This window comes from Euprymna scolopes, chromosome 6, assembly GCF_053919585.1.
Source record: "Euprymna scolopes isolate OS-2025 chromosome 6, ASM5391958v1, whole genome shotgun sequence".
Taxonomy (NCBI): Eukaryota; Metazoa; Mollusca; class Cephalopoda; order Sepiida; family Sepiolidae; genus Euprymna; species Euprymna scolopes.
In genome coordinates, this window is record NC_136487.1 from 131,241,718 (window position 1) to 131,257,719 (window position 16,002).

Sequence of the window (16,002 nt, forward strand, 5' to 3'; positions counted from 1 at the left end):
TGCAGGACTCTCTTTATTTGAGTTAAAGTTAAGTGTGTTGTCATCGCTGGTTGACACATGATGAAGTAACAATACCAATATATATGCATCTTCGCCAATAACACTAGTAATTTTGTTGGATAACATTAACACTGATTCCCTTACAATCTCCATCACAGCATTCCTCGTTTGATTGTATTACGAGGCATCCTCTTCTTTCACTGCCTTGTAAAATGAGATCGATGTTTGCTACAACATTCGAAAGAAACCCTTCTTTTTCCGAAAAATGTTATTACTGCAGCAATGTTCACTTTGTTACTTGTTCGAATTTTCAGGGTTCTAGTGGTTAATGATCTTAGTGATTGGCCCTCAAACGTAACCATCAAATACTACTATAGCTTTGCCATAGTGTATTATCATGACAGATGCTTAGTCGTACACGATTGGAAACTTCATTCGCCGGAGAAGATAACTTTCGTTTAGAATGCTATGTTCCAGTTCTGGTACATCAATGAGTATTGCGTCATATGAACTCTGTTCTTTTATAGCAGTTATTAGTTGTGTTTAGTTGGATCTTTTGGAGCAAAATAGCGGTTTCTATTGCTTTTTTCCTAGAGGACGTCAACTACTACTCTAGATTCCGATGTCTTGACTTTTATATACTTTTTACGAAATGGAAATTTGTGTTTGACCCCCAGTTGTTGCCAGTACTTATTTACCAATGGTAGAAACACGTCACGGATATTCACATCTTTATTTGCCTTGACACCAGTGATAATATTGCGAAAAGACCCTTTCTATCAGAGAACGATGAAAACGTCTTGAGTTTATCTGCACTTTTTTCATGTTTAACGATCTCTTGCAATCCTTAACGTTCATGTCTTCTTGTGTTGTTTACTATTGGAAAAGACCTGGCGAGTTAAAACCTGCATTGCATCACTGTGGGAAGAAGACACTGTCACAGACAGAGTCTATATGGCGCTTTGATGTCTGAACATTCCAGCTTCCTTAGTCCTCTTGCAGTTTTTAAGGAGCGAATAAGCGGTTGCCTGATGTCTAAGTCGCAACTCAGGCCTGACCAGTAATAAACAGTACAGCTTACAATATGCATACCATTCATAAATCTACGGAACATATGCATATCATGTTCCAGAATAGATATGGATTGAAGGTAAAAGTAGTCGAACTTCACACAGTTCAATGTCTATCGGCCGTAAAAATTGGCAAACATTCAGCTAAGGAAGAAGGTGCATCAACTAGGATTTTGTGCAGTCGGTCTCGATAAACTCTTTTGCAATTCCTACCATCTGTTGGTTATTCTACCATAATTTACTGATAGTAAAGTGAGCGGATAATACATTTCTTTTGATAGACAAAAAAGTGGATAATTACATTAACGCAGTTAAAAGTGATGTCCGAACTCATGTCACTGTCCCCGTAAATGTCCCAGTATACAACTGTCCAAGTTCTTGCCTGAAAAAAAAACCCAGATGATCGCAGTGCACTTTGTCTGTAACTTGTTGTGTAAGACACTGATCAATTAGCAGATGCTCAGGAACTACCTTTCTAGTCTAGACGTGTTGCACAGCATTTTCATCGTAAATTGTTTCCAATCCAACAACGTCCCTATGGCAGCCATAATATTTATCAATGTATGAAAACTTCCGAACACTAGGACAGCATCTCCAAAGCGGGCTGTATCCACTTATCTAGTGTTTCCTTTTCAGATTAAATATGTTTTAACTAATTTCAAAGTGTTTTTTAACATGTTTTATTAACAGTTCGCTCGTATATATAGATATATATGATCTCTGTGAAACGTTGCCCGAAATTCATTACGTCAAATTCTTTTCAAAACTATATGTTATCTTTTGTAAGGGAAAATTTATGTTGCTTTTAATTCTCTAAGAATACTATGCTTCTGTCTTTTATTTTGTAAGTACGAAGCGAGACGTAAATAAGATAGAGAATAATTAGATTAACAACCCATGTGTATAATACGTTTGTCTATGTTTATAAAGAAATGCTGAAATTATTAAATGTACGTAAACTTTGAATAAGAAAGTAACTTAGGAATTGTAGATATTCCTATTAGGTGATGTGTGTGTTAATTCCTGCTTAGTCATCTTTACATCGTAACGAACTGCATTAGTCACTTGCAATAAGAAATTTATGAATCAAGTTTCCATTAATTAGTTCAGATCGTATTGAAATCTAACTTTCAAAATGCAGACGGTGTTTATTTGGAAAAATGTATAACGTTGAACATGAGTGAAAACCGTTGTTTCTTCTTTAAAAGTGCTTAACCAATATTACACGCATATATATATATATATATATATATATATATATATATATATATATGTATGTATGTATATATATATATATATATATATATATATATATATATATATATATATATATATATATATATATATCAGCAGAACCAGTTAACCGGCGTTGCCCGGTGGAAGCATCGTAAAAATAAAGTACGGTTGTTGTTGGTGGCCAGCCAACAACCTCCTCATAGTAAGAACGACTTTCGGAATAGACATACCAACCTCACAATATTCAGAACGGATTTCGGAATAAACAACATATATATATATAATATATATATATATATATACATAAATATATATATGTATATATATATATATGTGTGTGTGTGTGTGTGTGTGTATTGATTGAGGGAGGTTGTACAAATATTTCCCTCAAATGTAGCCTCGATATTCGTTCTCAGTATACCCACCCCAAATTATTAAAATAAAATGGGGGATGGCAGTGTCGGTCGGAGAGATTGATTTGTTTATCGCGCGTGCGTAGTAACATGGCAACCAGTGAAACACAGTGCATAATGCAGGTATTTAAATCCCGAAAACTATTTGTCTTTGCCAAATTTAAATGAGATGTTCTGAATCAGCATAGTCGAAAACGTATGAAGACGTCACTATAAAAAAAAAAAACATAGTGGCGATGGAACTAATGTACAAATTTTACACCCCCCCGTAAAAAATTAATGGCTGTGCAGTATCGATAATGAGTCTGCGATAGACAATTAAATGAAATACTCGCCAGAAAGTACAATAGGTTAAATAAATAACAAACACGTGTTTACATAGACAGTGGGATTTACTTTAAAACCGACTTGCGTGATATATTTGTAAGCGTTTATTGAGTAATCAAAAGAAATTGTGGTCACAATAAGTAACAGGATTTAACCTGCGGAAAATATAAAAATAATTCAGATCGTGCACAGTAGTAGTAAATGACACATATTGAAAAAAAAACAAAAAACTAAAATATAGATTAACAAAAATAGCAGTCTGTAAGGCTAGATAAGCAGCCCCGGAATCGGAAAATAAATACAAATTCCACTACATAATTGTACTGCACTCATTTCCACTAAACAAATCTATCCCTTGTCTTAAGGAGAATAGTTTCCTATCTCCCTGGAAAATGTCATCAGTATGCCCTGTATTTAAGAATTCAGGTGATCGCTCATCCCCCTCTCAGTACAGGTCAATAAGTCTCCTGTGCGTCATGAGTAAGTTGCTGGAATCTGTGTTAAATACAGAAGTAATCAACCATCTCAACAAAAATAACCTTCTTAGTGACACTCAATATGGTTTCGGTTCTGCTAGATCTACAACAGATGTGCTTACAGTTATATCTCATAGGATTAGCAAATCTCTGGATGGAGGCAACCTTTCTAGGGCAATTGCTCTTGACATATCCAATGCCTTTGATAGGGTATGGCATAAAGTTTTACTTCATAAGATCTCTAGCTATGGTATTGCTGGAAATGTGTTCTCAATTATTAAATCATTTCTTTCTGATAGGTTCACAAGAGTAGTAGTTGAGGGGCAAAAATCAGAAGCTCACGGTATTAATGCCGGTGTCCCTCAGGTGTCCATCCTGGGGCCAACTCTTTTCCTGATCTACATTAATGATCTTCCAAATCACATCCTTACATCATTTGTAGACATTTATGCTGACGACACTGCCATTTATGGTAGCACATCTAACACAGTAAACGACCAATTTCTCTCCGGTTCTCTCTCCTCTGATCTTGAGCATGTAGTACAATGGGGTAAGGAGTGGCTGGTTACTTTTAATGCATCTAAACCAAGCTTCTCTCTTTACATCATCAACATTCTGATCCACATCTGACATCAATTGAAATGAATGGCTCTCGTCTTCAAGAGGCCTCTAGTTTTGACAAGCTTCTTGGCTTGACCATTATTCCTGATCTTAAATGGAACACATACATCAAATCTGTTGCCAAGGCCGCTGGAAAAATGGTGGGACCTTTTATCGATCCGGTAGATATCCTACTGCTGATGCTATTCTCTATCTATATAAGAGGCAGGTACGTCCAAGGATGGAATACTGTTGCCACATCTGGCCAGCAGCTGCTAGAAAGGACTTGTCCTGCCTTGATAGAGTTCAAAATAGATTCGTAGCCTTGTAGGAGATGTCCTTTTCTCCTCCTTGCAACCTCTATCTCACAGAAGAGATGTTGCGAGTTTGTCTCTCATGTATCGTTATTTTCATGGAAAGTGTTCGACTGAGCTTCAATCTATGGTCCCCCCTCGCCAAACTTTCACAAGAAACACTCGTGAAGCTGTAAACACTATCAATAATTCCCCCCACTCTTTATCTGTGCCTAAACCTAAACGTAGATTCCATGAACAAAGTTTCTTTCTTAGAACTGTTCGCCTGTGGAATTGTCTTCCGTTTTCCTGCTTTCCGGCTGACTACAATATGGTTGTCTTCAAGTCTAACGTAAATAAGTTCTTGATGAGCCGTTCCATATAAGTTATCAAATTTACCAAATTTTCATTACTAATGATTACTATATTGTCCAATTTCTACTGTACACTCTTTAACCCTCATCCTTGAGTGGTCTCTTGGCCTTGATAATGTGGTGATGCCTATGTAAAAAAAAATCCCTCCTGATTTAGTCGACTTGCTTTGAAATAATTTTTTAGAATATTTTAAATGTCAAAAAATACATTTTACTAGTAGCATCTTCTTTCAGACCTTTGGAAGCCTCTTCCCGCTCCTTGCTTTCCCGACAATTCATTCAGCAATTTTAATGACATGTCAAAAAAACCACGCTGCTTCAAAAATCTTGACCAATCCTGCCCCCTTTAATCTGTATACAAGTAAACAGAAAACAGTAATATGTTGCTGTACATGCATGAGCATGTTTCGGTAAGCTAGTTACCAGTAACTGAATACCTACTCAGGTGGTATGGCTTATACGAAAGTAAAGTATATGCGTGTATATATATGTATATTTATATATATATATACACACACACACACACACACATATATATATATATATATATATATATATATATATATAAAAGCGAAAATGTGTGTATGCTTGCGTGTACGTATGTATGTTTGTGTGTCTGCTAGAAACTTTCGACATACACAACAAAAATTCACAAACTTGGTCTCCTATCAAGGCCCCACCTTCCGGACGACAAATATCGAAAAATTGGCCCAAACTGACCATCAAAAGTGCGTCAACTGATCGATTTTCTGCAGGGGTGGGGCCAAAAAAAAGTGACATTTTAATGTTAAACATTACATATTTTAAATCAATTTATAACTGCCCCCCAAAATATTGCCGCCAACTCTTCTACATAAAGTATACACGCGGCCGTTTATTTTGGGTCAACTTGTATTTAAAACCCGCTGAGTCATGTCACGTGATCTTGACGTCACAACCTCTAATGGCGGTCTGAATTTACAATTTAAAAATGTTGTTATCGGTAAAAAAAAAATAATTAAAGCTAAACTATGAACTTCTACGCCATGGCAACGTTACCAAAGTTATTACTACATTCCAAATAGGTATATACGATAGTTAAACGAAAAATAACAAGCGAAACATGTGAAGTAAAAAAAAAAATACGCTTACAAAAAATATTAACGAACGAAGTTTTTAAAAATAAAAACGACCAGACGCCATCTTCCAGTCTTTAGAGTAAGGAAGACGAAGTGAGTGAGAGAGAGACGCAAACAGAGAGAGAGAGAGAGAGAGAAAGAGAGAGAGAGAGTGTGTGAGAGAGACGCAAACAGAGAGAGAGACGTTAACTTTTTCATCCCGAAATCGACAGGGAGGAGGGTAAACAACGCATGCGTTAGATGACGTCATGACGTCGTGACCTGATTTACTTTAAATAGTTGATAAACCAAACAAACTTTAAAGACGTCGCTTTAGCTCTGGTAGTTAAGGCCTTAGTTCACTATCTAAACGTTTTGGGTTCGAATCGTGGTGTGAGATGTTTTTTCCCCCCGATTTTTTTAAATTTAAATATTGAACCCTGTATTATTTAAGCCTTTTTTCACGTAACGGTCGTTTATTTTTCTGTTCGAATCGTTCGTTTGCCTTACGTTATTTTTTTTGTGTTTTACCCCCACCGCTTATTTTAAACGTTGTTTTCTTTTCTTACTTCGCTTATAATAATGCTTACATCGTCATCGTCGTCGTCGTCGTAACGTTCGACGACTTTCAAGCATCTTTCACTTCTGGCTGGCCGATTTTATTTTCAAACTTTGCCTCAGGGGTTCGGCTTCGATCCTACCCCCTTGCTTCTTTTTTATTTTACACCACACACCCCTACAAACATCCGGGCAACGCCGGGTGCCCCTCGCTAGAATATATATAAAAGTGAACGTGTCTGTGTGTCTGTGTGTCTTTTTATGTGTCTATGTACATTTTCCTTCGCAATAACTATGTTAATTTTCAGTCTACAGACTGTAAATTTGATATACAGGGTACTGGGATTTGGGAAAATCAACATGGTCCATTTTCGGCCAGAAATTTGGCTGTTAAGGAATCAAAATTCAACGATTTGACTTTTGAGAACTCTACCAAACTCCTCCGACAATTTTGGGTCTAAACACTTGAAATTATAGATATACGTTCCTTGGACATGGATCTAACATAATAACTCAATTCGAGTCCAAAACAATGAATTTTAACGAGTCATAATATGGGTCAAAGTTTAAAAAATTGACATTTTTTCTCAGCATACACATCCAAACACCCGGGCAACGCCGGGCACCCATGCTAGTCTATATATCTATAAAAGTGAACGTGTCTGTGTGTGTCTGTGTGTCTGTTTGTCTGTCTGCGTACATCTCCCTACGCATTAACTCTGTCAATTTTAAGTCTACAGAGTCGAAATTTGATATTCAGGGTACTGAAATTTGGGAAACTCTATGTGATGGGTTTTCTGCCAAAAAATTCGCTTTTAAGGGGTCAATATTTTACGATTTGAACTTTGAGAACTCTACCAAACTCCTCCCACAATTTGGAGTCTAAACACTTGAAATTTTCGATATAGGTTTCGTTGACATGGATCTAACTTAATAACTTGATCAGAGCCCAAAACACTAAATTTTAAGAGGTCATAATAGGGGTCAAATTTTAAAAAGTGACCGTTTTTGTTTTGTTTTTTTGTTATATTTTTTTTGCTCAGCATGCACCTCCAAAGACCCGGGCAACGCCGGGCTGAAATGCTAGTATATCTATAAAAGTGACTGTCTGTGTGTGTCTGTCTGTGTACAATTCCCGACACTATATCTCTGTCAATTTCTAGTCTACAGACTCGAAATTTGATATACAGGTTATGGAGATTTGGGAAAATCTTTGTAATCCGTTGTTAGCCTGACATTTGGCTGTTAAGAGACAAAAGTTCATCGATTTGGCTTTTGAGAACTCCACCAAACTCCTCCGCCAATTTTGGGTATAAACAATTGAAATTTTAGATATAGTTTCCTTGGACATGGATCTAACTCAATGGTATGATTTAAGCCCAAAACAATAAATGTTTAGCAGTTATAATAGGTGTCAAATTTTTAAAAAATTGATCTCTGTGGTTACTACCAAATTACTCATACAATTTCTGGTCTAAACATTTGAAATTTTACATAAAGGGTATTCAGAGATAGGGCAAGTTTTTTTAATCGGTTTGGGTCGAAAATTTGAGCTACAAATATATAAATGTATGTATGTATGTATGTTTGCATGTATGCCTTAAACTTTCGACAGATGTGACGGGTTATCATAACATCACTATCGTTTTGAAGCTCCTCCCTTCAGACGACAAATATCGTAAAATTGACTAAAAGTATTAATTTCTTCACCCTCACCTGGACACTTTTCTACAGGGAAGGGATCGCTTTTTTAACCGATATTTTCGAAAGTCATCCCCTCGTTTCGATCTCTAGACTTTATTTAAACCTCCGTCACTTCCGGTTTGGCGGTGGTCGTACCAGGAAATACGTTAGTTTTCCCCCGTATTTTACTCCTTCGCGGTACGAGTTCGAGCCTGCCTTCCTACTACCACTTTTTATTTTTGTTCAGCACAGACTTCCAAACACCCGGGCAACACCCGGGCAACACCCGGGCAATAATAGTATATATATATATATATATATATATATATATATATATATATATATATATATATATATATATATATGAAGCATTGCTCTCGGATCGACCTACGTGCATATATATATATATATATATATATATATATATATATATATATCCGCACTGATGAGCTGTGAAACAGCGAAACAGTACTGTATGTGGATGACTATATATATATATATATATATATATATATATACACACATATTTACCTGATAAATATAATAAATATGTGGTGTTACTTGTAGTTAAATCTAATCACAACGTCGCTGCTTCGCATCTAGAACTGAACTGCATCGATACATCCACTCATGTGATCAACGACAGTTTCTTGGTTTCGACAAGATTACTACATATGAATGTTAGATGAGAAAACAAATGTTTACGTTATAACATATTTAACCTTAAATTCATCAATCACACTGAATACATGTCTCACTTTTACGACTAAGCACTCCAACATATTCTCAAGAATGTATTGAATAGTTTATAAAGACAGAATTTTACTTGCTTGCAATTTAATGGTTTCCTACCTTCCTGTTGATTATGAACATTATGTCAAAAGAAAGACAAATACGAGAGCACACGGACGCCTTGGCCATTTTTATACTCATAAGTAGCATCTTAAATAGTCTAGAAGCTACTGAAAGATAATTTTAATGAGATTGTCAGCAGGAAGAAAAACAAAATCATGAAATTGTTGAAAAAGATGGATGGAATAGACATCATTTGACATTTAAAAAAACGTTTCAACAAGTACTTGTTAACTCAAGGTTTACAAATGACCACGCAGTATTCTGCACGGCCGCAGTATTATAATTATATGTGTGTTTAAGATTAGGAGGTTTTGAAAAAGTTCATGATAAGAACATTTTTATTTAAAGTGCACGGAGGAAATATGACTTTGTGACAGTGGTTCTATGAAAACAAGTTCTTGCTATGAGTACTATAAAAAGGCAGGGGCTGAAACACAGTAATGCATTTACTATGGAAATAAAGATAGAATAGAATAGCATCAACGTCTTTTAGTGAAAATAGGTTGTAAGTAAAATATAACAGCAAGTGAAGCACGGGGAATTATTTCTAGTTTTTAATTATATAAAGTTCTGCGTGTGTATTTGTATTTCTTTATGTTTTTATTATTATTAATTTATTATAATAATTTATTAATCTGCCTTGTGGAGTAATTTGCGGTGTAGATTTTATGTAGTTTATTTAAGTCTCAGGTAAATGCAAATAGAAGGTGAAAGTCATTCAAACATTCAATCGCTATATCCCGATGTTGAGAAAGAATTACCAGTGGCATAAACATCTATTAATAAATATTTCTATAAATCTTATTTATTTATAGAATTAAAAAAAGTTCTGAAGCAAGCTTACTATATGCCATCTTAGGTTCGAAAATTCAACTATATACTATTTGCATTCAAGAGGGTCGTTTCAAACTTAACGCCTTCAATTTTTAATTCAACCTCAAAGGATCAGAGCGGATTGCATATTGCATTGTTTGATGACTGAGGATCTTTATTTATAACCTGAAAATGTCATCTCTCTGTTGCAGATATTGACGGTGTGAAACTCCAAGCAATAAACTCCTCTCATGAACGGTGTCAGACACAGAGATGCGTCATTTAATTCTATTGAAAAGCGCATTTAGAATAATAGTGACTATGGAGAAAAATAAATCCTGGAGCACATAATGTCGCTCGTTTTAACGGTACGACTCCCTTCTTCATAGCTAATCTATATATTGAATTTAAAAATTAGAAGGCTTTATTTATCGACACCCTCGTATAACAAAGCACGGTTAGAGGCACATGCACAGCCATCGTTCATCGCTGGCAAAATTACATTGAAAATAATGATCACCATTAAGTGAAGCATGAATGCCCCCCCCCGTGAGTAAAAAATGGTGAAAATGAACAAACGGTGCAGTTTTATGCCTTAACATATGTAAATTTGAGTTCTACACCATGCAAAAAAGAAATGACTGAGCCCATCATTTGCTTCCCACTTAAATCCAAAAGTCCCCAAGGCTTTAACATATTTAAATTTGAGTTCAGCACCATGCAAAACTGCTAAATAGATATACACAGAAAATTTTGGATAAATATAGTAAAATATTCCCAAAAGTGGAGTGTTTTTATCAGCCCTAAAAAGGCCCTGGGCCACCCCTAAGAGTTATAGCGAAGTATAGACAAACATATTATATAGAAATCAGTTAATTACAACTTTTTAGAAAGTTTTATAAAAATCCAAGGCACCAGTATTTTTTTAATAAGCACAAAAGTGTAAATTTTATCCATTTTAACCAGAAACGCACCCGTAGGAAGGCAACCGGAGTTTTTCCGGAAAAACCGTTCTGCTACTTTTTTTATTCATATCATGTGTAATTTTTTGTGCTAAATTTCAAAACATTATTGAGAAAAGTGCGGATAGACGAACGGACGAACGGACAAGGGGGAATTTACAGGTCCTCCCTCTGTTTGTCGGGGGTGCAAAAAATTATTTGGTTGCTATCAGCTAGAATTAAAACCAGACGCCAAACTGTAGCATTCAAAGCTGGTGATGTGAACATTGTACAAACGTAACACGCATATGGACTGATTTAAACTAATCTAAGATGAATATACAAAATATATAAGGTTTTTTTGATCAATTTTCGATCGCTTTAAAACTATTTTAACCGTCTAAACACTCATAAAAAACATCCCATAAAACCCAATCATTTGAGACCCCTAGGGCCTCTCAGCAAATTTTCGTTTCGGAGGAGATAAAGTTTGAAAATATGGAGACAGACAGACATACAGACGGCGAATTTTATAAATTAGATTAATAAAGCTTAAGGAATAAGTCAGCATTTTTAGTCACGTGCAAGCGACTCTATAAGTCACTCCGTCGGTCAGTCTGACTGTCGGCCAGTCTGTCGGTCTGTCCGTAACATTTTTGTGCATGGATTTTTTGGTTAAGATCAAAGTGTAATATCTGTTCTGCCAGATACTGCAAGCAAAGACCATATGTGGGGGCAACCCCACATATAAGACCTTGATCAATATAAGGGCAAGCCTTCATGCCAATTGTCACTATCCTACTCCCCTACTCCCCGAGGAGCTGGCCCTCATTTCCCCTTCACTTCTCACATTAAAAATCGGCATTTTGCCTAATTTGCTCGGTAGGGGAGCAAATAAATACGCTTTTCCTGGCCTTTTTGCCAATATCAAAGTGTAGTATCTGATCTTACTACCTGCTGTACTTATTGTGATATAAAGTGGGGGATCACTTTTATGTATTAATTTAATGTAAAATGATAACCCATTTTACAACCAGTTAGTCTCAAAGCCATTCAAGTCATTCTCCAGATCATTCAACTTGTTTTTGAAGGATTCCAGTTATTACTTAAGCATTCAATCCATCCTTAATTAATTAAAGTAATTCTAAGTCATTTACTTTTTATTTAAGTCATTTCAGCCCATTTTTCGGTCATTGTGATTTATCTTTTAGAATTGCATGTCAATCCTACATTCACGCATTCATTCATTACACGAGAGCACGCGACTAATGGCTATCGGCCTTGTTTTTTAATTGAAAGAAAACTACGGATTTAATATTCCTTATCTTAACTATTGTCATGATTCTCTAAGGAAAGCTTTGGAAAAAAATTACTTTTATTTGTGCTCTAGTGATATCTTCAATTGTATTTAGTGCTTTCAGTAGCGCCTTCATCATTTATCTATTTTATTAATCCTCACATAAAAAGCAGGTATTTTCCTACCAGGGAAGCTAAGTAACTTTACACTATTTAATATTTATTTAGTTTTGCATTGCCCCGTACGACGCCAGTAGCTCTGCTAGTTTAATATAAAAGGAACAGTTGTCTGTGTGCACCCGTGATTTTATATTCTGCTCAAAGTAAAGACGTATACAATACAGGTAGGTACAAAATCACTATATCCTTGATCGGCGTTGACCCGGATAATTTAATTAAAAAATAAATTAATTATCCAGTCTTCGTGAGTCAACCAGGCGGTTTTTCCTCATGTGTGTCACTTTCGCAGAGATTTTAAATGCTATCCCTTATATAAATGAGAGGTAATTGGATTACATTTTTACTTTGAGTACATTAAAAATTAAAATAATAATTTAGATGAAATAAACAATGGGTGGAGTACAAGAGCTGAAAAGTTCATCTTTCGCTTGCAGGTATTGTAGGTGATCAGCTCTAAGAAAGCTACCGTTTTATTAGCATTATTAGAAGAAGCGATGTGCTGTTGAATTCCTCTACGGGGAAAAAATTGAATCAATCAACATTCTCTGTTGAATGTTTACAGGGCCGATGTATTAAATGTCATCGCAGTTAGTAGATTGGTTTCAGAGTAGCGGCAGGGATGGGAGTAACAAAAGTTACCTTGGATTTTACGACGAAATCAAAAGAGACTGAGAAAGGAACTAGTGGTGACTATGTAGAAAAATCAATTACAAGCATAAATGTCGCTCGTTCCCCTATTACCACTCTCATCCTCGTAGATCTGGAACATTTGAATTTTTAGTGATAAAATTGGAAACCTTACTTGTGGGGCGACCTGTTTATGTATTTTCTGTTGAAGAGAAAAACTGATTTGGTATTAGGAAATCTTTATGTCACATGTTAACAGTTAAACCATATTTATTTCTTTTCGTTTTGTTTTGCAGATGCCTGCAAAGAACCAAGTCCGATGACGACAGTTTCAATTTGGATTATAGAGGAAACGTTACAATGAAAGGCAAAAAAGAACCAATGGAATGCTGGTTCCTGAACCGCAAGGTTGTTGGAATGTTCGAGACGAATATCATCGTTACGCTTTAAAAAGACATTATGCTGTCATAGTTTATTGTGTGTACTAGTATCTGACATATTTTATAGTTTGATGTTCAAGTAATAAAGATATATTATCTGTTAACTTATTTCGTTTACTAATCTAACGGAAGTACACATAAAAAGGAAAAAAAAAATCAAATACAGGAATCGGTTCCGCATTTGCGACGTACCGTAAAGTTAAAAGGCACAAGAGAAAAAAGAATTCGTGACAATTAAAATATTGATAATTATATTTCACCGATCATTCGTTCATACGGAAGTATTTTAAAACAGTAAAGTCACGTACGGCCAGGCATAAACACACAAAGACGCGTTCACACGAACACCCCTCCCTCCCCATATATATATATATATATATATATATATATATATATATATATATATATATATATTATTTAATTCAATTTTCACCCTAAATAAGGCACAGTGCCACTTTGAAGCAGGGGGCTACTATCAGGGACTTAATTAGCAGGGTCTTTATGAAGGGAGATGAGTAGAAAGATGTTCACATTACACTTGACCATCTGCATATCAGTACAGTTGGGAAAGCAGAATCCCGGAAGGCAGTTCCAAAGACCCGCAGTTCTGGGGAAGAAACTATTGGAGTAAAAGGCTTTCTTGCACCTAGGGATCTCTACTGCAAAGGGATGAGACTTAGTAGCTTGTCGGGTTTGTCGGGGGTAGTTACGTCGAGGAGGTACACGTGTTTGCAGTTCGTCAGAGCATTCACCATTAAAGTATTTGTAGAACATGCAGAGGAATGCAACATCTCGTCGATGGGACGGAGCCTGACGCCTAGATGACAGTTCAGGACCTATCAGGTTGGCGATATATATATATATATAAACATATATTCATGTATACAATTTTACAGATATAATCACTTTTATAAACATTTTACTATTTTTTTTTTTTGCCTTTTATGACCACCGAGTAATATGTTAGCAAATTTATATATATAATTATAATAGCTATATTCACACATTTGCTAACATATTTCTTTTCACTGAAAAGAAGAATTTTGCAGTGTACGGATTTATTAATTACTAGCTGGGTGCCGGGCGTTGCTCAGTTGTACAATGTGCTTAAACTTGGCATTTTAATTTATTAAGGCTTTGTATCGAAATGCGTTTTATAAGAATCGGACATCGATAATCAGTAAATTCCGATTAAAGAAGTCAGTCCGATTTTGATGAAAGTTTTATATTTTATACAAACTAACATCGCAAGTGCATTTGAGAACATTTAGCGCTCCCAAACTATAAAAGACAAGCCTATAAAATCAACTGTAGTTTTTTTGTTTTTTCTGTTTTTGTTTTCTTGCGCCGGGGCGCGTTTGAAGGGAATGCTTTTTAATAGAGCACAATTAAATCATAATACTTATACATTTTCCGTTACGTAAAAATAATGACATAAAATCACAAGTTGATTCTTTGATAAAACAAGAGGCGAGTTCGAACTGAATGATTTCATTCAAAACACAATTCCCCATAATGCTTGAATTTTCCATTTCAAATTTTAATTAGGACGATTCATTACAGATAATTTTATAAAAGCGACAGAATATTTACAGAGCGATCTTGGCTCAATTCTATTCTGAACTCTTACTGTGGAGAGGCATGTAAACCTTCCTTTTGGTCCATAAGTCGAGCAGGCAATCAATCGATTTTATTAAAAATGGGCAATTTATAGAGAGGTACAGAATTTCTTGATCGTCATTCAATCCCCAACAGTCGTTAGATCTCTCTTCTCGTATATATATATATATATATATATATATATATATATATATATATATATATATATATATATATATATATTAGCAGGTAGCCTGGAATTGTCCGGTCAAAAATGCGCTTAAATATGATATTTTGATTAATACATATTTCGTAATTATTATTTTATTATATTGTATTTATTAATATTTTAATACAAATTTTAGTAATGATTTTAAAAGTTTAAAAAGAATAACGCGTGTGCCACAGCCGAGATTCGAGACCCTGTCGATTAGCTTATTGTTTACTTTTTCTTTTGACGTAAATGCCTAAGCTATGAAGCCATATTTGTTGCCAAGCTAAAAATTTAAACATGACTCAGTAGCTATTATATTACGCATGAATATTCGTAATGTCGTCGTTCAACTTTCACTTGGCAGACTCAATTTTTTTAATTTTCCAGCTTTTGCATCGATTTTCCCCGGCTAAACCCAAACATAACGTTTTACATCGGTTCGAATACCCTATATATAAAGTTTCATGTTTGTAGACTAAAAATCCATGGCGAAGTTTGTTAGTTAATATATTTAAACAAATATACATACGCATACATAATATATATAAAAAGAGATTTGTGTTTACGATAACATTTTATCCAAATATTAAGCAAATATAAATCATGTAAAATATCTGCATGAATAAAATTGCACGTAATAGTAAATTGAAGAGAAAATCGGGGAAAAAACAATAGGGAATTAATAAATAGTAATGTTTAAAATAATATGCAAATTAGCTGATGAATGCAATTGCACAACCCGTTTACAAGTTTTATTTTCTTAATGATAAATAGAAAAACGGATTTTAATATAAATATTAATACACCAAAAAGAAATTAATAGAAGTATATATATATATATATATATATATATATATATATATATATATATATATATATATATATATCTGTAAAAGTCCGAGGAAACTAC

The 16,002-nt window shown here is 34.8% G+C and overlaps 1 protein-coding gene across 2 annotated transcripts in view; it reads left to right on the top strand.

The window, feature by feature from the left end:
- LOC145277959 (guanylate cyclase soluble subunit beta-1-like) overlaps nt 1-13,383 on the top strand; it is a 241,814-nt gene extending 228,431 nt beyond the window's left edge. For both annotated transcript variants that reach the window (XM_080130083.1, XM_080130084.1), the window contains one exon: nt 13,136-13,383. In XM_080130083.1, coding sequence (XP_079986209.1) covers nt 13,136-13,289 — 154 coding nt within the window. In that variant the 3' untranslated portion in view covers nt 13,290-13,383. The remainder of the gene's footprint in view (nt 1-13,135) is intronic.
- The last annotated feature ends 2,619 nt before the right edge of the window (nt 13,384-16,002 follow it).